Raw genomic sequence first — 23,908 nt, forward strand, 5'->3', positions numbered from 1 at the left:
TTTATCAGACTAAAGAGCTTTTATAAGACAAATGAAACCAGAATCAAGATGAACAAACAACCAACCAGCTGGGAGAGACTATTTGCAAAACATACATCTGACAAGGGGTTGATCTCCATAATATATAAAGAACTCACACAATTGAACAACAAAAAAACAAACAACCCGATCAAAAAATGGGCAGAGGAAATGAACAGACACTTCTCCAAGGAAGATATACAGATGGCCAATAGGCACATGAAAAGATGCTCAACATCACTAATCATCAGGGAAATGCAAATCAAAACAACACTAAGATACCACCTCACGCCCGTTAGAATGGCTATAATCACCAAGACAAAAAACAACAAATGTTGGAGAGGATGTGGAGAAACAGGAACCCTCATACACAGCTGGTGGGAATGCAAATTGGTGCAGCCTCTATGGAAAACGGTATGGAGATTCCTCAAAGAATTAAAAATAGAGATGCCCTATGATCCAGCCATCCCACTACTGGGAATCTATCCAACGCACCTGAAATCAACAATCCAAAGAGGCTTATGCACCCCTATGTTCATTGCAGCATTATTCACCATAGCCAAGAAGTGGAAGCAACCTAAGTGTCCCTCGACTGACGATTGGATTAAGAAAATGTGGTATATATATACAATGGAATACTACTCAGCCATAAAAAAAGACAAAATCGTCCCATTTGCAACAACATGGATGGGCCTGGAGCGTATTATGTTAAGTGAAATAAGCCAGAAAGAGAAAGACAAACACTGTATGATCTCACTCATATGTGGAATATAAACCAACACATGGACAGAGAAAACTGGACTGTGGTTACCCGGGAAGTGGGGGTGGGGGGTGGGCACAAGGGGTGAAGGGAGTCATATATGGGGTGATGGACAAACAAAAATGTACAACCCAAAATTTCACAATGTTAGAAACCATTAAAACATCAATAAAAAAAAAAAAAAAAAGAATTAAGAAGGTACCAAATTATACACACAGTATAATCCTCCAAAAACAAAAACAAATTGTAAAAAGTTACACATGATTTGGATATATAGCTAGAGAAGTTTAAATATTGAATGTAAAGAAAGAAAAATCATAAGATATATTCAATGCTCTCCACAGAAAGAGAAAATAGATTTATGTTCTATTGCTTCAGTTGGTAGAGGGTAGAATTATAGAGATGGAGATCTCCAATTCATGTAAGAAAGAATTTTCTAAGAACCATAACACTTTGAGGTATTTACCCAGGGTGCCATAGGAAACAGGCTTGGCACTGGGAATCATATAGTTGACTAGTGCTTGGTTAAGGATACCTTTTGCATTTTAAATATCACAAATGGAATGGAAAATCCTATTTTTCTTTTCATGGACACACATAAAATGAACCACTGTTAGTGGCTCAGGGCAGTGCATGACCTGCTCTTCCTCTGCTCCTTCTCAGAATTATTCTCAGAATTAGTGTTTCTCAAGTCCCATCTGTCACTCCACAAGTCAGATGGGATAAGTTGCCAAGCTTGACAAATTTAAATAATAAGTGGGTAAACTTTTTCTAACACCTATATCAATGGTCAAACTAGTTATAAAGCTAGAACCGTATGACACAAGAATTTCTAGGAAATAAGTCTTGTTTCTTCTACAAAAGCAGCTCTGAGGACTCCCACAGTCTTTGCCAACACTGATCCAAGCATGGGCTGCCTGGAGTGCCCACTACTTGCATCTCTGCCCTGGAGCTGGAGCTGTTGCTGCAGTGAGACCTGCTGCAGGGGCCCCAGTCACTGTGCATTGCTGTCTGGGATTGGGACACCACAGCACCTTGTCTCGTGTGGGAATGGAGCTGCTGCTGCTCTGTGCCCAGCCCTGGTCTTAGATCGCAGCTTTGTTCCACCGTTACCAAGGCAGCCACTGCTGGTCTGAGACCTGCCCCCGTGCATCTCAAGTCATGCTTTGACCTCCATTGCTGGAGCTGGTCTGCTGCTGCTCTGAGCCCCACCTCCTGGGTCCCAGGCCACGACTCTGGCCGATCGTTGCTGGGGCCACACTGCCGCTGCTCTGAGCCCTGCACCCTGAGTCCCGATGTGAGGCTTTAATGAGCCACCCCCAGAGACATGCTGCTGCTATTCCGTGACTGCCCCCGGGGCCAGAATTGGGACTTTGACCCACCACCCAAGGTTGTGCACCCTGCCCTCCTGGGCCCAAGTCACTGCTGCAGCCTGTCATCCCAGGGCCTGTGCCACTGCCGCACCCTCCTCTTTGCCTGAGTCACCGTGGCAAGTCCAGAGACCCACACCCTGGGTCCACAGGAATCTGCACATGTCTGTACTGTAGACATCAGTGCCACTCTGCAAGTGCACTAATTAGGTCTTAGGACCCAGGCACTGTGGTCGTTCTGCGTGTGCCTGATACCAGGACCCTGGCCCTGCTGCTGCTCTGAATCTAGCTGGTCAGACCAGGTGCCAAGAGGGATTCCCTTGGCTAGAACTTCCTCCAGTGGGCCACAGAGGAGAACAGGGGGACCAGCAGCTTTCACCTCAGAGATAGCCCTAGCTGTGACTGCCACCTGCAGGATCTCCACATTCTTGGCCACAGAAGACCCCCACAGTCTGCGCTGATGTTGACCTCAGCTGACAGATCTGCACAGAGACTATGCCACTGTGCCCTTCAGGAACCAAACACTGCATCCCACCTAGCCAGCACCCTTGCAGCAATCATCAGGTGAAAATCTTTCCCACTGAAGCCAGTGCAAAATGGTTAGTGAGGGGGCTGCTCCCTCAGATGCACAGATATCAGTGCCAAGCCATCAGAAACCTGAAAAACCAAAGGAAAATGACACCACCAAAGGAACACAACAATTTTCCAGTAACTGACCCCAAAGAAGTAGAGATCTACAAGTTATCTAAAAAAGAATTCAAAATAATTATTTTAAGGAAACTCAGCATGATTCAAGAGAATACAGATGGACAGTGAACTCAGGAAAACAATACATAAACAAAACAAGTTCAAGAAAGATATAAATCATAAAAAAGAAATTTTGGAGCTGAAGAATACATTGACTGAAATGAAAAATTTAATAGAGAGCTTCAACAGCAGGCTCAATCAGGCAGAGGAAAGAATCTGTGAACTTGAAGACAGATCTCTTGATATTATTCAGTCAAGAGGAAAAAAGAAATTAGAATGAAAAAGAGTGAAGAAAGCATAGGTGAATTATGGGACAGCATCAATTGAAACAGTATTCACATTATGGGACTCCCAGAAAGAGAAGGGAGAGTGAAAGAGACAGAAAACTTATTTAAATAAGTGATGGCTGAAACTTCCCACATCTGAGGAGAGGTGTAGTCATCCAGGAACATGAGACTCAAGGATCCCTAAAAAGATTTAACCCAAAGAGATCTTCACCAAGACACATTACAATCAAGCTCTCAAAAATCAAACACAGAGAATTTTGAAAGCAGCAAGAGAAAAAAGACTCATCACACACAACAGAATCCTGATTAAGCTATCAGCAGAAACCCATAGGCCAGGAGAGAGTGGGATGATACATTCAAAGTACTTAAATAAAAAAACCGTCAACCAAGCATATTTTACTCAGGAAAGTTGTTCTTCAGAAATGAAGGAGAGAGAAAGACTTTCCCAGGCAAATAAAAGCTGGAGGAATTTATCATCACTAGACCTGCCTTATAAGAAATGCTAAAGGGAGTTCTTCAGGCTGAAATGAAAAGGTGCTAAGTAGTAGCAAGAAAATACGTAAAAGTGTAAAATTCACCAGTAAAGGTAAATATTTAGTCAAATTGAAAATAATACTGCAATAGTGGTGTGTAAATCATTTTAAACTCGAGCATATAGGTTAAAAGACAAAATTGTTAAAATATAGCTGCAATATTTTGTTAATGGATTCACAAGATAAAAAGATGTAAATTAGGTTACCAACATAATTTTGGGGGGAGGAGGACAAGTAAATGTGTAGAATTTTTTTATGCAATTGAAATTAAGTTGTTATCAGCTTAAAGTAGACCATTATAACATAAGATGTGTTATGAAAGCCTCAGCATAACAGCAAAGACAATCTTATATACACAAATGATAAAGAGAAAAAAATCAAAGCGTATCACCACAAGAAATCATCAACTCACAAAGAAAGACAGCAAGAGAGGAAAAAAGGAAGAAAGGAACTATAAAACAATCAGAAACTAGTTAACAAAATGGCAATAAGTCCTTACCTGTCAATGATTATTCTAAATGTAAATGGCTTCAATTCTCAAATTAAAAACATAGAGTGGCTCAATGAATTAAAAAAGAAGACCCAACTATATGCTGCCTACAAGAGATTCACTTAAGCTTTAAGAACATTCATAAGTCAGAAGTGAAGAGATGGAAAAATATTTCATGCAAATAGACACCAAAATAGAGCACGTACTTACACAAAATAGCTTTAAGTCAAAAGCTGTAATAAGAGAGAAAGAAAGACATTATGTAATGATAAAGAGGTCAGTTCATTAAGAGGATATAGCAATTGTAAATATATATACACCCAATATTGGAGCACCAAAATATATTAAACAATTATTTTCAAATCTGAAGGCAAAAATAGACAGCAATGCAATAATAGTAGGGGACTTCAATACCCACTTTCAACAATGGATAGATCATCCAGACAGAAATACAATATGGAAATAATGGATTTGAACTACACTTTAGACCAAATGCACCTAACAGACATATACAGAACATTTCAACCAACAGCAACAGAATACACATTCTTCTCAAGTGCACATGGAACATTCTTCAGGATAGATTATGTATTAGGTCACAAAACAAGTCTTAACAAATTTAATAAGATTGACATCAAGTATCTTTTCTGACCCTATGGTATGAAGTTAGAAGTCAGTAACAAGGAGGAAAGCTGGAAAATTCACAAATACGTGGATTAAACAATGCGCTTCTGAAAAGCCAATGGGGCAAAGCAGAAATCAAATGGAAGTCAAAAAAATATCTTGAGATGAATGAAAATGGAAATACCAATATCAAAACTTATGGGATTCAGCAAAAGCATTTCTAAGTGGGAAGTTTATAGTGATAAACACCTACATTAAGAAAAAAGAAAGATCTCAATAAACAACCTAACTTTACATCTTAAGGAGATAGAAAACCTGAGCAGAAGGAAGGAAATAATAAAGATTAGAGCAAAAATAAATGAAATAGAGACTAGAAAGACAATAGAAAAGACCAGTGAAACTAAGAGTTGGTTTTTTAAAAAGATAAACAAAATTGAAAAGCCTTTAGCTAGACTTAAAAAGAAAAAAAGATAATTCAAATTAATAAAATTATAAATGAGGGGGAGACATTGTAACTGATACCACAGAAATACAAGGGATCATAAGAGACAACTATGAACAACTATATGCCAATAAATTAGATAACTTAGAAGGAAATGGATAAATGCCTAGAAACACACAACTTACCAAAACTGAATCATGAAGTAATAGTAATAGAAAAACTGAACAGACCAATAATGAGCAAGGAGATTGGATAAGTAATCAAAAACTTCCCAACATATAAAAGCCTAGGGCAAGATGGCTTCACAGGTGAATTTTACAAAATGTTAAGAGAAGAATTAATACCAGTCCTTCTCAAACTCTTCCCAAAAATTGAAGAGGAAGGAACACTGCTTAACACATTTTACGAGGCCAGCATTACCCTGATACTGAAAGCAGACAAGGACACTAAAAGGAAAGAAAATTACAGGCCGATATCCATGATGAACATAGATGCAGAAATCTTCATCAAAATGCTAGCACTGAATTCAAGAGCACATTAAAAGGATCATACACCATGATTTAGTGGGATTCATTGCTTGGATGTAAGGATGGTTCAACATATGTAAATCAATAAATGTGATACACCACATTAATGTAATGAAGGATAAATATATGGTCATCTAAATGGATGCCGAAAAAGCATTTGACAAAATTCAACATCCTTTCATGATGAAAACTCTCAACAGACTTGGCATAGAAGGAATGTTCTTCAATATAGTAAAAGTGATATTGAGAAGCCCACAGCTAACATTGTATTCAGTGATGAAAAATTCAAAGCCTTTCCTCTAAGATCAGAAACAAGACAAGGATGCCCACTCTCACCACTATGTTCTATTTAACATAGTACTGGAAGTCGAAGCCAGAGTAATTAGGCAAGAAGAAATAAAAGACGTCCAAATCAAAAAGGAAGAATTAAAGTTGTCTGTGTTTGCAGATGACATGATCTTATATTTAGAACTCCCTAGGGGCCGGCCCAGTGGTGTAGCAGTTAAGTTTGTGCATTTGCTTTGGCGGCCCGGGGCTTGCAGGTTCAGATCCTGGGTGCGGACCTACTCACCGCTCGTCAAGCCATGCATCCCACACAGAGCAACTAGAAGGGTACACAATTATGACATACAACTATCTACTGGGGCTTTGGGGAGAAAAAAGAAAAAAAAAAGAGAAGGATTGGCAACAGTTGTTAGCACAGGGCCAATCTTCCTCAAAAAAAAAAAAAAAACTCCCTAAACCCTAGAGATTCCACCAAGAACTGCTGGAACTAATAAATGAATTCAGTAAAGTTGCAGAGTACAAAATCAACATACAGAAATCAGTTGTTTCTATACACTAACAACTATCTGAAAGAGAAATTAAGAAAGCAATCTCAATTACAGTACCATCAAAAACAATAAAATACTTAGAAATAAATTTAACCAAGGAGGTGAAAGACATACACTGAAAACTATAAGAACATGTATGAAAGGGATTAAAGAAGACACAAATAAATGGAAAGATATCCTATGTTCTTGGATTGGAAGGATTGATTGTTAAAATGTGCATACTATCCAAAGCAATCTACAGATTCAGTGCAATCCCTATCAAAATTTCAGTGACATTTTTCACAGAAATGGAAAAAAATATCCTGAAATTTGTATGGAACACAAAAGACCCCAAATAGAAGAGCAATCCTGAGAATGAAGAACAAATCTGGAGACATCACACTTCCTGTTACAACATATAATACAAAGCTCTAGTAATCAAAACAGTGTAGTACTGCCATAAAAACAAGCACATAGATCAGTGTACCCAGACACTGACATAAAGCCCAGACATAAACCCATGCATATATGGTCAACTAATTTTTGACAAGGGCACCAAGAACACACAATGGGAAAAGGATAGTCTCTTCAATCAATGGTGTTAGGAAAACTGGATATCCACGTGCAAAAGAATGAAACTGAACCCTGTCTTACACCACTCACAAAAATTATCTTGAAATGCATCCAAGACGAAGCATTGGAAAAAAGAAAAAAAAAAAGAATTACCTGAAACTATAAAACTCCTTGAAGAAAACATAGGGAAAAATCCCTGACATTGGTCTTGGCAGTGTTTTCTTGGGTAAGACAGTAAGTGCACAGGCAGTGATAGCCAAAATAAACAAATAGATCTACATCAAACTAAAGAGCTTCTGCACAGCAAAGGAAACAGTAAATTGAAATGGCAACCTACAGAATGGGGAAAAGTATTTGCAAACTATATATCTGATAAGGGGTTATTATCCAAAATATAAAGAACTCATACAACTAATAGCAAAAAAGCAAATAATCCAATTAGAATATGAGCAGATGAACTAAATAGACATATTTCCAAGGAAGACATACAAGAAGTATGTCAACAGGTACATGAAAGAGTGCTTAACATTGCTCATCATCAGGTAAATACAACTCAAAACCACAGTGAGATATCACCTCACATCTGTTGGGATGACTGTTATCAAAAAAAAGAATAGCAAGTGTTGGTGAGGATGTGGGGAAAAGGGAACCCTGGTGCACTGTTGGTGGGAATGTAAATTTGTACAGCCAAAATGGAAAACAGTATGATGAATCTTCAAAAAATTAAAAAGAGAACTACCATATGATCCAACAATCCTACTCCTGGGTGTATTTCCAAAGGAATTGAAATCAGTATATCAAAGAAATATCTGCACACCCATTTTCGTTATAGCATTATTCACGATAGCCAAGATATGGAAACAACCTGAATATCCTTCAATGGATGAAAAGATAAAGAAAATATGGCATGCACACACACACACACAATGGAATATTATTCAGCCATTAAAAAGGGGGTGGGGAATCTTGCCTTTTGCAACAGCATGATGAAGCTGGAACACATTATGCTAAGTGAAATAAACCAGACAGAGAAAAACCAATACTGTGTGGTTTCACTTATATGTGGAATCTAAAAAAATTAAAATAAACAGCCAATTTCATAGAAACAGAGATTAGAATGGTAGTTGCCTGAGGTTGGAGGGAAGAGGAAATAGGGCGATGTAGGTCAAAGTGTACAAATTTTCAGTTCTAAGAAGAAGTTCTGAGCCTGTAACGTACAGCGTGGTGATTATAGTTAGTGCTATGGTATTGTATACTTGAAAGTCGCAGAGTGTAGATCTGAAGCATTCTCATCACACATAGACAGAGTTACCTATGTGAGGTGATGGATGTGTTAAGTATCGCTCTTGGTAATTATTCCACGATGTATATGTATATCAAATTAACACATTGTACACTTAAATATATACGGTTATATTTGTTAATTATTCCTCAGTTTTTAAAAATGAAGTAAATGTGAGGAAATTAACATTGATACATAGTACAATCTAATCCTCAGACCACATTCATATTTTCCCAGTTTTCCTAATAATGTTCTTTATAGCAAAATGATTTAGTTTAGAATCACATATTGTCTTCAGTTGACATGTCACTTTTAGTCTCTGCTCTGGACAGTTTCATTCATTCCTTGGTATTTAGGAAGATTATAGGCCAGTTATTTTGTAGAATGTTCCTGAATTTGGGTTTGTCTGATGTTTCTTCATGATTAGATTTGGGGTATGCATCTTTCGCAGGAATATCATAGAACTGATGCTGTGTTCTAAGTGAAATAAGTGGCTTCCAATTCAATTTGTCCATTACTAATGATATCATTTAATTAAGGTGGTGTCTGCCAGGTTTCTCCACTGAAAGTTACTTTTTTTCCCCTTTGTAATTAATAATTATTTTGTGGGGAGGTAATTTGAAACTTGGTAAATATCCATTATTTATCACACTTTCTGATTATTCATTTGCTAATTTATATTAGTATGGGTTCATGGCTTTTTTTAATTCAATGGATTATAATCTATTTTTATTATTTATTTTGATGTTCAAATTGTTTCATATTTGGTCAGTGGGGACCTCTCCATGCTGTCTGTCATGTCATTTTGTTATATTTCCATTATTCTTTGAGAAATTCTTTGCTTTCTGGAATAAAATTGTTTATGTTCATTGTATGCTTTCTCTGCCTCAGCCCTGCAATAAGCCATTTCTTTCTTTTTTTTTTTTTTTTGGTGAGGAAGATTGGCCCTGAGCTAACATCTGTTGCCAATCTTCCTCTGCTTTGTATACGGGAGGCCACCACAGCATGGCTCAGTGAGCAGCGTGTAGGTCCACGCCCAGGATCTGAACCTGCGAACCCCAGGCTGCTGAAGCAGAGTGTGTGAACTTAACCACTACGCCACCAGGCCAGCCTTAATAAGCCATTTCTTTAAGGAATCCTAGTTCTTTTAGTGGCAAATGGTATTTTTTAAAATTGTTTTTATTAAGATAATTGACATATAACATTATATTAGTTTCAGGTGTACAGCATAATGATTCGATATTTGTATATATTGCAAAATGAGCACCACAATAAGTTTACTTAACAGCCATCACCACACCTGGTTACAAATTTTTTTCTTGTGATGAGAGCTTGATGGTCTGCTGTCTTAGCAACTTGCGAATATAGAGTGCAGTACTAACTGTAGTCCCCATGCTGTACATCACGTCCCAGGACTTATTTATTTTATAACTGGAGGTTGTACCTTTGACCACCTTCACCTGTTTTGCCCCCTCCCTACTCCCACCTCTGACAGCCATCAATCTGGTCCCTGTATTTATGAGTTTGGTTTTTTTTTTTTTAGGTTCCGTGTATAAGTAACATCATACAGTATTTGTCTTTCTCTGTCTTATTCACTTAGCATAATGCCCTCAAAGTCCACTCATATTGTCACAAATGGCAAGATTACCCTCTTTTTTATGGCAGAATAATATTCCACTGTATATATATACCACATTTTCTTTATCCATTCATCCATCAGTGGACACTTAGGTTGTTTCCATGTCTTGGCTATTGTGAATAATGCTGTAATGAACATGGAGGTGCAGATATCTTTTTGAGTTAGTGTTTTCATCTCCTTCAGATAAATACTGAGAAGTGGAATTGCTGAATCATATGGTAGTTCTATTTTTAATTTTTTGTGGAACCTCCATACTGTTTTCTATAGTGGATGTACCAATTTGTAATCCCATCAACAGTGCAGTAAATGGTATATTGATATCAAGATTTGTACGCTAGGTGTGCTCATTGCTTTTGAAGTATCTCTACTTCTAAGACCCTTCAATGAAGAGATCTATGAATAAATGTATATGAATTTGTGTGTGTACATGTGTGTATGTGTATACTGTGGTTGCCACGTGTGTTTATCACAATAGAACACTGAGTGAATGATAGAAAAACAAGCGAAGATGCGGTTGGAAGATACAAAGTTTCTTTGATGACCATGGAGATAGAAATACAGAAATGGAAATATGGAAATAGTGCTAGAGAGAACACAACGTGTTCTGAAGCATGGTCCAACTTCCCAGATGCCCAGTGTCCCTTTATAGGCCTACAGGTGTGGACAAAGCCACCCACAGGAGAAAAGCTTCTACTGTTCATAAGACACTTTCTTTGCCATATTCATGGACTAGGGAGTGGGTGGAAGGGATCTCATTCTCCCACACACTTACCTCTCTGGAGACTCATGCGGCATGCCTGCCTACTCATGAGGTGCAAGAACACGCCCAGCACATTCTGCAGTGTTTTCTGTCAGGCTGGGTTAAGCAATGGCTAATGTCCCAGGAGCATCTCCCAGTGGCCCAGATTTCTCTCTGTGTTTCAGTGAAACTGTTAGGTCATAACCACACTTTAGTTCTTAAGTAGACATTTTTCCAAAGAGGACATCGAAATGGCCAACAGGCACATGAAAAGATGCTCAGCTTCACTAATCCTCGGGGAAATGCAGATCCAAACCACAATGAGGTGTCACCTCACGCCTTTAGGATGGCTGTCATCAAGAAGACAAGAGACAACAGTTGCTGGCGAGGATGTGGTGAAAAGGGAACCCTTATACATTGGTGGTGGGAATGTAAATTGGTCCAACCACTATGGAAAACAATATGGAGGTTCCTCAAAAAATTAAAATAGAACTGCCATATTATCTGGTGATTCCACTTCTGGGTATATACCCAAAGGAAATGAAAACAGGTTTTTGACAAGGTATCTGTACTCCCATGTTTATAGCCAAGATGTGGCAACAACTCAGTCTGTGCCCGTCAACAGATGAATGGATAAAAAAGATGTGATACATATACACAATGGGATGTTATTCAGCCATGAGAATGGAGGCTATCCTCCCATTTGCGACAACATGGATGGACCTTGAGCACATTATGCTAAATGAGATAAGTCAGACAGAGGAAGACAAGTACTGTATGATATCACTTTTATGTGAAATCTAAAATAAATCTGTGAAAAACAGAGATTACCGGCAGATGGAGGGAATGGTGAGGATAAGAGTGATGGTGTTTAAGGGCACAAACTTGTAACGCTTAGTAAATAAGCCATAAAGATCTAAATAAATAAAAAATAGAAGGGGAAAATTAACCAAAACATACTTTAATAATAGAGCTTTATTCTTTAAATTTTCCCTAAGTTTTTTTTTTTGTTTTGTGGACCTAGAGAGATTGGTAATATGGGGGAAAATATATGGAAAAAATAGGCATGTGAGAACAGTTGAAAACGACGAGCTATTGAGGGGAGAAGAAAATAGTGCTGTATTTTATGAAACTTCTGGTCTAGATATGAAAAAGCCAGCAGAGCAAAATTTTTTAACAGCTTCGTTTTAGAGTCCAAAATTTTAGTTACAAATATTAAGGTTTTATCCTCCCTCCAATCTGAATAATTTTAAAAAGTCATCTGGTTCTTCCAATTCTTTGAAATAAAGAGTCCAATTTTAGCTCCTCTCCTTTAGTCCCAGCAATCTCTTTTCTTTTCTTCAGTTCCAATCCCTTTTCTTCTCGTGTTTCTGAGATTTCTGTGCCGCACTGCCCCTTCTGTCTAGAACAGAAGCTAACACTCGGCTGGCTCTCAGACACTTCCCTGTCTCATCTTGTCTTTGAGGCAAGTGGATACCTTCTTGCTTTCTTAGATTTTCATTTCTGTTGTAAGCTTAGAATTGGCACCACCTTCAGCTGGGGTGTGTAGGGTGTGCTGGTGCTCAGGGTGGTTCTGAGGTCTGTGTGTCTGTCTGTGCTGGAGGAAGACAGACCTGGACTCTGGGATGCACAACCATACACAGTTGGTGACAACTGCCTTTTTACTCCATTTGTGTCATGACAGGGAAAGTCTTGCATGAGGAGCATGTGGAACTCTTGATGGAGGAGTTTGCATTCCTGAAAAAAGAAGTGGTGGGGAAAGACCTGCTGAAAGGCTCTCTTCTCTTCACAGGTCAGTTTTAGGTGGGGTCGCAGGTCATGTGTAACTGTTGAGACCAGAGGCTAACTGGGTTCTTTCCTAGCTCTCTAGGATGTGCACTTGGATTCTTTTTTGCTCAAGACTCTCTGACTAAGGACCATTTAATTTAGTCTTCCCATGCTTCTGTGAACAATAAAATACCTACTTTTCTTCTTTCCTCAAATGAGATGTAATTGCTTGGTGGGCCTTGGGTAAAAAGTGTGTTAGAAATCTCAAGCATATTTATGCTTCTGTCTCACTCTATTAGGTGGAATTTTCTCTCATGAAATCTTAACAAGTTGGAGATTATTTTTCCACAGGAGGTTGAAAATGAAACCTCTTTTTTTAAAAAGGACTCAGAGATGGGTTCTTGGAGAGAACTTTTTTATACTTCTCTTTGTGGAGCAAACAAAATATGCATAGCCCCTTCTTCCTCCAAGTTACAAGGACATTGTCTGTGGCCAAAATATTTGACCTACCATATATTTGGTTATTTACTTCATGTTTGTCATTTTTTGAGCAGCTCCGTTAGCAATAGGAAGTGAGCATCCTGGAGCCTCCTGCTCTTGTGGTCACCTTTGGGTGGACTCCTTATCTGGCTGGACCCGAGGGTGTCTGGGCCACCTTTCTGAGGGCTTTCAGTACAGAAAGGAAACCCTGACATGGCCTGGCATAGTTAAGCGGTAAAACTGTTCATCTCTTCATGAGTTTCCAGAAAATACAGTGAAACCTCATTGCAAAATCCATCTTCGTCCTTTAAAATAATGATAGAATGAGAGTTGTGGTGACATAACAATAACCATTAATCTGTGCAAGGAACTATGCTAAGTATGTGACATGCATTAGTTCGTGTTAATTCATATGACAATCCTATAAAGGGGGTATTTATTACCCTCTTTATACAGGTAAAAAAATGAAGCTCAGAGAGGTGAATAGCTTCACAAAGTTGACAAAACAGTTAAGTGGCTGAGCCAGCTCAGGCCTCTGACTACAGAGCTCAAGCTTCTGGTGGCTGATCCGTCCTCTCCAAAGAACAAGAGCAGACAGTGACCAGCCCAGAGGGAGCCACCTTTCTTTTTTAAGTTTGACACTTAGGTCCTAGTGATTTCAAACTATGTTGTCTATGAAACTTATAATTTTTGTTTGCTTTTATTTATAACTTATCTTTTTTTAGAACATACTCATAATTATGAATTGCTTTAAGTCAATATCAAAGTTATAGGAAATCTTTGGTTTATAGAGCAATGTAACGGGTATGAAGTCTTATAATTTTAGGTTATGTTTAAAATTTGACCTGGGGACAGTGGGCAGCAGTATCTTGACCAAATGGATTTCTCACACAGGTGCCCTTTTGAATGTACTTTTGTATAGGAGATTATGAAGACTAAGAAAACACTTAACGCTGTATCAGTTTTCTTGATATTGACATAGTTCATAACTATTACCATTTTCTTTATGGCTATCATGATGCTTTCACCCTATTCCCATTATACAGATAGTTATATGGTATTTTTAGAAAGATAGGTTTGAGGGGCTAAAATACCTTGATTCTTCTGTTTTTACAAGACTTCTTTAAATCACTAACTGAAGAGAATATATATGTATGTGTGTGTGTGTCTATAAGTATATGTATTACACACACACACATATATATGTTAGAAGCCTGAAACATTTTTATTATCCTGTGTGGTAGATGGACTGCTGTTTCCCATCAAATGTTTCCTTTTACTCACAAAACTGAATTTAATAAACAAGAAACAAGGGAGATGCTTTTATGATAGTGACATTCAAGCATCTGGGTTTCATTGTGGGTCATCCTCACAGCCAGCCCATCAGGCAAAGTTGCCTCGTCCCGATCGTCTCAGCACTGTCTGTTCACCCCCTGTCATGCCCGCCCACGCCCCCCACCTGCTCTCCCACTGTCAGGCCCTCGTTTCCCAGTTCCCACGTGTTTGTGATTCCCCACAGCTGGCCCATTGGAAGAAGAGCGGTTTGGCTTCCCCGCGTTCAGTGGCATTTCTCGCCTGACCTGGCTGGTCTCCCTCTTTGGGGAGCTTTCTCTGGTGTCCGCCACTTTGGAAGAGCGAAAGGAAGATCAGTATATGAAAATGACTGTGTGCTTGGAGACAGAGAACAAACGGTAGGTCGTGAGAAACTGTGAGGAGAAGGAAGCTTGCGGACATCCTCTTGTGTTCACGAGGGTGAATCTGGAGGAGCCCGGCAGGCCTACCCCACCCCCACTCCAGAGGACTGTCTGCTTCTGAAACAGAACAGGTGCTGAGACTGCACTTCTGTTGCCTCATGACATCCTCACAGCAGCCCTGTAAGGTAAATAAGACCAACAGGACCCCCTCTGCAGTAAGTAGAGGCTGACAGAATTTGACAGGTTGCCTCAGCCACGCGAGTGAGCAGTATCAGATGTGGTAGCAGAAATCCAGTTACCTCTGAGACCTGAATTCTTTCCAGCATTTCATTATGGAAGTTGCAGACGGAGGGAAGAATCTTAGGGAACACCCGTGCGAGTACCCCCCGGATCCTGCTGTTGACATGTTGCCCTGCACGCTTATCGCGTGTCCAGGTACTCATTCCTCAGTGTGACCAAAACTGAATCAGCTTTATCGTCACGTCACACTGTGTACTGTCCCCAAAATGCTCTGATTCTTTATTTCTCATACCAAGTCTTTTTAAACAAAAAGATATTCATAATTTTTCTTGAAAAGCATTTGGGCTTTTGGGTGTAAAATTTTGAAAACAGCAAATGTTTTAGAGTGTTTCTATATGTTTCCAGGTAGATGGGTCGCTTGGTAGTAAAAAAAACAGACCATTGGGTAGTTACAAAAAGAGAAGAGTATGTGAGTCCCTGAAGGAAGCCTGATCTGTATCCATTTTGAGGGGTTTCCTCTGTTCCCAGGGAAGGGCGGAGGTCGCAGATGCAGAAACCCGTGCAGAGCTGGGAAGTGCTGCCTGTGGAGGGGTAGCAGTGGGGGCCCTGACTGTGACGCCGGCCGGCCGTGTCATAGTGTTAGAATTGCAGCCATGACAGGTGCAGTCCCCTGTGTTCAGAGCTAAAGGTGGCTCAGAGGGCTCAGGAGGATAGGGGAGGGGGGGCACCTGGAGAGGTCAGATCATGCTTCTCAGAGGAGGAGGTGCTGTGCTCAGTCTTGACGTCTGAGTAGGAGTCAGACAGGAAACAAGACGTGATGGGAGCAGAGGCTGACTCATTACTGCAGGGCGGGGCAAGCTCCAGGTGAGGGGTTGGGACAGATGGCAAATACCGAATTATAGTAACTTCTTAAATTCGTATAGTACTTTCCACTTCACAAATTGCATTTTTAATCTCATACCACCACCATGGCGTAGGTAAAGCTGTCTGCTTTTTATGATTACTGATTGTTAACTGATGAGGAAATTGAGGTGGAGGAAACATCCTGACCTTTTGCATTCCCTCGAGCTCTGAAACTCAAGTTACAATGAAGGACACGAGAAATTCCCCCAGGTGGATCAGAATATTTGAAATATCTCAAGTTTATTTTTATCTAGTGTTAAAATAATGCAGTAATTAAGTAGCATTAATATTAATCTTTGTCATCACATTCTGGAATGTTTGTGAAGCCTGTACCATGAGCTTTTAGAACTAGCCATGAGCTGAAACTAACATAATGTTACATGTCAACCATACCTCAAAAAAACAAACAAAAAACTAGCCATGGGAATTAATTTCTTGGAAGAAGTTAGACCAACTTTTTGATAGAGTTTATAATAGTCATTTATTTTTTTAAATTTAAATTATAACCAAAAGATTTTAGTTGATTGATTAAACACCTTAGTTTTACTAGTTTACTAATTTAACTGTTTCCTATATTCTTTGCCTGACCTGAATATGAATTTTTGATTTATAGGCTAGCATTGATTCACACATGAATCATTTTAATGACTTCCAGAATAGAAAACTTTCTCAACTGCAGTTCTTCAAAGCAGACTGGTCCCTGTCTGGTTTATATGGCCCATGGTAGAGTACGTCACGTGACAAAGAAAGGCCGCCTTATCCTGTGAATGCAGCCCTGGCTTCTGACTGTGCCTGGGAAGATGCTTTGGGATCTGTGGGTCTCTTTTCTCTCTGTCCGCCAAGCTTATCTCAGTCTGCAGACCAGATTTTATTTCAGCTATAAGTAGATGTCTTTCCAGGGCTTGTTACGACACATTAGGAGCCTCTGCCAGTTGTTTCCAGACACAATTTCTTATGTTATAGCTACCTTCAAACAGCGTGGTGGAATGGAGTGGAGCCACAGCAGGTGATGAGGAGGAGGGAGGCCTGATCTTGAAACGTCACAATAAAAGACTAGCAGGATGGGGCTAGTTATCTGAATCCCTGTTGTACAAGTACTAGTATCAGCTGTGTATATTGGGTGCTTACTATGTGCTGGGCATGGGCCGAGCCCTTTCACAAGCATTTTCTCATATAATCTTTATACCAGCTCTGAAATGGGCGTGATTATTCTCACCTAGGAAACTGAGGCTCAGAGGGGTTAAGAAACTTGCCAAGGGCATAGAGCTAATAAGTGATGGTGAGAGAATCACACTTAGGCAGCCTGTCTCCAGTTCCCAGATTGTCACACCTTCTCCCTAAAAAATGAACAGGAAGGGCGTGAGAAAGGAGCATCATGGAAAACCTACCAGGCCTTGTCTTTACCTTATCATAGTCCTCACCTCTCAGTAAAGGAGATGTCATTAGCCTCAGATCCCAGAGTTAACCAGGAAACCTTAGTGCAACTTATTCCCAAGCCCGTGTTCTTTTCATTTTACCAGCAGTTTTCAAACTTTGTGAAAATAAGCATTAGAACACCTTTTCAACCCAAATCTTGTGGATAGCCGGTATAGAGAAGAGGTGCATGTTTCAACTCTCCTGTTGAAGCCAGTTGGTAGGAGTAGTGCCAACACCATGCAGGCCCCTGCCTGCTCGTCCTTCAAGGCCGGGGGAGGAGCCTCGTTAGGACAGGGCCACCTCCACCGTGCTCGAAGACGCCTGCTGACACTAGGGATGTGCATGTGTTTGAACAGCTTCCTGTAGAAGAGGAGAAGTAAGAAGCGTTTTTGCAGGTAGTCAGTGCCCAGGTTAATGAATGCAAATATTTGCAAATGAAGATTTTCCCGGAGAGGAGGAGTGGAGGAGCTCTCTGAGTTCAAGCTTGTGTTTTTGGTTGGGATGTGTGGAGCTAAGTGCTGTCTAAGCCCAGAACACAGGGGACCAGGTCCCGTCCTCCACTCTGCTCCATCCAGGTGGCAGTAAAGTGCCCACAGCCAATGTCCTCACTTCAATACATGATTAGGAAACAGCGTGAGTTTTCAAGTTTTTAGCAGATAGGACCACAAAATGAGGACATTATTCTTTCAACTCTCTCTTGACGTCTCCCTGTATGTCTGGGTATTGGAGTGGCTCCCTCTGTATGTACGTCAGATCTTTTCCTCTTAAACACTGACTCCACACTCTAGCACAGGTCTTGGTAAGCCAGGTTGGAGGCAGCCCTGAGCTTCCTACAGCACCCAGTATAATCAAGTGACCTGCTTGGGCCCTGTCCCTGTAACCCTGCACCTAAATCTTGAGCCTCATTCTGGCCCATCACTCTAGAGGCAGACAAGAAACAAACAAACAGGGTAGTTTCCCTTCATCCTTGGCAACACTGGTCTAACCTGCCCCCCACCACCACCACCCCCCCGCCTGCCCTCCCACAGCCCAGTGGGAGAGGAGAGAGGAAGTCTGAGCAGTGGTGGCAGAGACCTGATGCTGCTCAGGTCTAACCCTTTCCCTGTTCACACTGAAAACTCCGTCGGGTAGCACAGCAGTCCAACAGAAGTGCCTCGTCCTTGACCCTGACTCACCCCCGAGAAAGAAACAGGAGGGGAAAGCAACGAGAAGTAGTCAGAGACCAGCAGCAAGTCACCTCGTTCCTGGGACTTTGTCCTAAGAAGAGGGAGGAGGGGAAACTGTGTATATGTAGATGCGTGAAGATGTTGAATGCAGGATATCCATATTAATTTAAAATTGGAAAGAGGTTAAAGATTTGGCAACAATAAAATATTAAATTATATAATCAATTGTACATGATATGCAGCCAAAAATAATCGTAATAGCAATATCTGTACGATCATAATATTTTAAAATAAGGAAAAGAAGCATAATCAAAAATTATACTTGATGATTAATGTTATATGCATATAGACAAATATTTGAAAGGATCGTCTCAAACTGAAGATACTTTTTATTTAGGTGAGAGAATTATGGATTTTTTTTCATTTAAAAAGTCCTTAAATCAATGCTGTATTGTTTTTAGAATGTATTCTAAAAAGCAGATTTTCTCTTTTTCCTGTCACGTTATTCAATGAAGCTTCTTACTGTAGGTCAAGTCTACTTAGGAGGTTTCTCTGTTTTTCATTGGGCAGATAACACAGCTCTTATCTACTATAAAGACAGAAAAGATAAAACCAGAGAAAGGAGAGACTTCAGAGAAGTGGAGTCTATCCTATTTGGATTTTAGATTTTTGTGAGTGCTGACATTAGCCTGGGGGGCAAATTTGAAATGGAGACAGCAGAGAGAATGGTGTTTTCTGGCATGTGCGTGGGGTCATAGACTTCTTTGAGAATGTAATGAACTGTTTCCCACAAAAATGCACATATCCATGGAAACAACAGTTTGCACAATCTTCGGTGCTTCATGGACTGCCTGTAGCCCCTATCTGGATCCCCTAGAGGGATCCATGAGACTCAGGGTCAAAGCTCCTGAATAACAAACTGGTGTCCACACAAAGGTCATTGACTGAATTCCCCTGCCCGATGGCAAAATTAAATAAAGGACTGTTTGGCGGTGAAGTTGAAAACAGTCACCCCTGGCCTTTGTGAGGCTGGTGGAGGTCGGAGTGCCACCCTGAGCAGCAGCTGCAGGGGAGACGGGTGTGGAAGGAGGGTGTGTTCCCAGGCGCTCAGGGGCCCGCCAGCATCCATTTGTAATCTCTAACGCATGGTTCTTTCATCTTCACAGTCCGCTGACATGGATTGAAGAGAAAGGGCCTGGTCTAAAACGAAACAGACATTTAAGCTTCCACTTCAAATCTGGGTCCCTGGAGAATATGCCAAATGTAGGAGTCAATAAGAATATCTTTCTGAAAGATCAAAATATATTTGTCCAGAAACTCTTCGGCCAGTTCTCAGAAGAAGAACTGGCTGCTGAAAAGAAACGCATCCTGCACTGCCTGTGGCTCGCGGAAGAAATCCAGAAATACTGCTCCTCAAAGAAGTAAGAGAAGGGAGCAGCGTGGCGCTTCCAAGACAGGACCATAGTCTGATTTTTATCAAGTTGACCTTTATCTCTTTTCTTACAATTAAACATGTCTTGGGTAAACAGGATTTGCTTATTGTCACGCCCTGTGTGGGGAGTGATGTTGGGGGTGGGGCGCATGCGCTGGGGACGAGGGAAGAGCTAACCCTGGGTGAGCTGCGCTAAATGCTTTATCTGCCCGGTTTTATTTACTCTTCTCAACAGCCCTATCAGATGGGTATTACCAGGCTTGTTCTCATTAGTATATTGGAAAATTCTGTTTGAAGTCACCCAGATAGTCAATAGCAGAACCAGCCTTGAAACGCCACTCATGCACTGAGCCACCACACAATAGTGTCTTGAACCCTCTTTAAGGAATTTTATTTTCCCCTACAAACTTTCACTGGGTGACTGTGCTAGGTGCTGGGGATTCTAAAAGTGAATAAGACATAGCCACTGCCCTCAATAACTCAGTGTCCAAAGGGAACCACTCACACAAACTGGTCATTGCGATGTAGTAGGTCCAATAAAAAGGGATACGCCCCTGGCTATCTGGAGAAAGTTGAGGGAAGACTTCCAAACCAGATGTTGGTGATGAGTAGGTTAGCTGTGCACAGGTCAGAGGAGGCTTTCCTGGCAGAGAGCTGGCGTGAGCAAAGACAAGGAAGTGGCAAGCAGCCTGGCGAGTGCCCTGGGGACAGTGCTGCCGGGGTGTCGGGTCTGGAGAGGGCGTCCCGGAGAGGCGGATCTGATATGGGGCCCCTATAAGCCAGGTGAAGGAGCTGGGACTATTTATTAGGCGGTGCAGAGGCACTGATGGGTGCTAGTTCACGGGAGTGGCATGGGTGGCTTCCAGTCTAGGTGAAGCGCTCGGAAGGCTGCCTAGAGGAGAGGAGACTTGAGACCAGGGAGCAGGCTCCAGCTGAGAGCCAGCAGATGTGTGTGCGCTTGCAGCCTGTGCCCTGTCTGGACTCGTCGCTCATGTTGAGTCAGACTCAGCTGACCTTGAGGCAGAGCTAAGTCCCATGAAGCTGCTCTTTGATTTCATTGGTGGTCCTGTTGGATTTTTTTCAAAGCCTGTGTTAGATTTCTTCTTCTGTAAATGTTTACCTCTTGGTTTTTGCCTGCTCCCCACTTGCCATTGTGGGTTTAACCAGTTCAAAAGCTGAGCTCCTTAATGGAGGCAAACTCTGTTTTGTACCTCTGTTTCTCTTCTTATAAAGACAATATATTAAATCTAAAAAAAAAAAATCCTTTAGGTTATTCTTTCATTTGCCATTTAAAATAATTTGTAATAAATATTGGTCAATTGGTTCTCTTATTGTCCACATCAAATGTCCCTTGACGCCAGGAAGTATTGTTATCTGTTTTTGTATGCTGTGCAGCATCTAGCATGAGGTAAATATTAAATATTCGATGATTAAAATGCACTGCACTAGCCTCTCCCATTTGGGCTTGATAACTCTGCTGTTTCAAAAATATTGGCCCTATTTGATATTGGAAGTGGGGGCGGGTGTCAGAGAGAACCGGAGCTGGACAGTAACGTGGTGTAAATAGATTTTATTCAGGACTGTCGCAACAGAGGAAAAGAGACCTCAGTCTAGATCTGGGCTCCATTCCAAACACGGCGTGTGCAAGTGAGCAATATAGCCAAGGGGCAGGGTAGGGGTCAGCGGATGGACAGTTACTAGGAGGAGACACCAGGGGTGAGGGGGGATTCTAGCTAAACAGACTTCACGAGATTCTTGCTGAAGGGAGGCCAGGGTGGTCAGATACCAAGAGTGGGGGATGAGGAATTTGATGCGATATTGAGGGTGAGATTCTTATTAAACTGACTTAGGATTTTTGGTAAAATTGGGCAATGCAAAGACAGACATGGAAGTCCAAAGGTCGAGGCCCGATTGAGAAGAGGGTTCAGAGGACCCTGACTAAAGTTTGGTCAAGGAGAGGGTCTTTGTCATAGGCTGTGTTTACTAACTGATGTTGATAACTTTTCATCTCAAGCTTGTTTTGTCTTTAGTCAAGAGATTCAAAATGAAGACATCCATTAATTTTACTGATTGGTAGGAATTACAGAGGGAAAAGGAAGAGAAGACAGGAGAAAACAGAACCTAGAGAGATCATGGTGGAGCAGCGGTCTTCCTTACTCTTCTGTTTATACTGCCCTCATCTTCCTTTGGGGCTCTGCAGCCATCCTGGCTACACCCCACTGCAGCATTTCCCAGATACTCCTTCCTATGAAGAGCACACCCCTCCCCCAATCACAGCTTCTATTCCGGAGTATCACAGAGTAAAGGAGCCACAGTATCCCGCAGCCATCTATTCAAAGTACCCCAACAAGGGTGCCCTTCGTTTGCTCCCTTGCCTTCAGGCTACCTTGACTTCCTTGGGAGGTCTAGTGAGAAAAGGGGGATTTGAGGTCTGAGATTTGAGAACAAATTAGGCTCTCTCCAACTTGAAGAAAAAAGCCTTTTATCCCAACTGTACTAATGCCTGTAAGTGTTGAAGGGTCCTCTAGGAGGAAGGTAACTTAGAGTATAATGCCCTTGACTGTCTCCAGGGAAAGTAACTTACAGCGGTGTTTCCCTGACCCCTCTCTACCCTCACCCACTCCTCCCTTGGCAGCAGTAACCCGCCCACCTGGGGAGGCTAAGAAAGAGACTGCGCACACAATCCCAGCCACCCTCTCGCCGCACCTGAGTCCCCTGCTTATCCATGTGGTAGGTGACCAGAGTGGGCGCTTCCTCTGCAATGGGGTGGCCTGCAGCCTTGAAGAGGAGTTAAGTTACTCTAAGAGAGGGCAGGTTAGCAAACCTACCTGGCTGTAGATGCCAGCCACATTCCCCAGTCAGCTTCATCATTGTAAAACTGATTCTTTCTTAAAAACTTCATCTCTCTCCTGCATCTATAGCTTAATTGGTCCCTAAAATTTGGAAGGAGAAAAAGGAATGTTCCTCGCTGACCCATTAAATTCCAACAGTATGTTATCTCCTTATGGTCCTCTGCCTGAAGGAACTGAGTGAAAAAAGAGGGTGAATATTTTAGTCAATGACATTAGCGTTCCTCAAGAAAAGCTTATTTTGGGAAAATTCCTTGATAAGCCAGTCCATTTGCAGTGGTGATGTTGGAGATGGAAGGGTTGAGAGAGGGGATGTAACAGAAGAGCAAGCTGTGGAGACCTGGGTTGATGGGTTGAAGGGGAAAACCTGCTGGACAGACCTCTCTGCGAAGGGGATGTGAGTGGGGAAGGCGAAGGGGACAGTCAGAATGTGCTGTGCCGACCAGCAGCCTTGGCGCTGGCCTGGCCTGGGAGCTCTCCGCCCCCTCAGGCCTGCTGAATCTGCATCTGTGCTTTGATAGGACCGCATGGTGACTCCTGTGCATCGCAAAGGCTCCTGGAGCTTATGGACGAGTGAGGAAGAAAAATGTTATTTAAATTATAAATGTTAAAGCACAACTGTGAAGAATGCTACAAAGAGGGTTTTAAAGGCTTGTGCTGGGGAGAGTTTTTTCTGGGCGAGAAGTCAGGGACGGCTTCCCTAAAGAATGTGCTGAAACCTGAAGGTTGAGAAGGACTTTTAGCAGGTACAGGCAGGCAAGAGATGGGAATAGCATTCCAGGCAGAAGGAACAGCATGTGCAAAACCCCTGTGTCCAGCTATGCCTGAGGCTAGCACTACGCCTGGGTCTGTGGGCACCTTAAATTCCTTTTTGTTAATTCCAATTGGCTTTTCTAAACCTAGACATTTTTTTTCAAGTTGTGGAATGAGAATGAGCTACTAACAAACATTGGAAAGTCTCTTTTGCTGACTTGAAACAATTGTGTTAGTTAGCATTTATTAAGCAAGCAATATGTTCCACTCCTGGTGCTAAGAGTTTTACGTACCCTATTCCATTTACCCTTAAGAACTCCCACATAAGGCCATATACAGTAAGCACTCTTCATTCATCTTTTTAA

The 23,908-nt window shown here is 41.3% G+C and overlaps 1 protein-coding gene across 1 annotated transcript in view; it reads left to right on the forward strand.

The window, feature by feature from the left end:
• The window catches only part of BLVRA (biliverdin reductase A), a 93,258-nt gene extending 73,223 nt beyond the window's left edge, over positions 1 to 20,035 (forward strand). Inside the window, exons 8-10 of the mRNA XM_058534683.1 lie at positions 12,528 to 12,635; positions 14,610 to 14,781; positions 19,676 to 20,035. Coding sequence (XP_058390666.1) covers positions 12,528 to 12,635; positions 14,610 to 14,781; positions 19,676 to 19,934 — 539 coding nt within the window. The 3' untranslated portion in view covers positions 19,935 to 20,035. The remainder of the gene's footprint in view (positions 1 to 12,527; positions 12,636 to 14,609; positions 14,782 to 19,675) is intronic.
• Positions 20,036 to 23,908: the final 3,873 nt, after the last annotated feature.

This window comes from Diceros bicornis, chromosome 41 (assembly GCF_020826845.1).
Source record: "Diceros bicornis minor isolate mBicDic1 chromosome 41, mDicBic1.mat.cur, whole genome shotgun sequence".
In the NCBI taxonomy this organism is placed as follows: domain Eukaryota; kingdom Metazoa; phylum Chordata; class Mammalia; order Perissodactyla; family Rhinocerotidae; genus Diceros; species Diceros bicornis.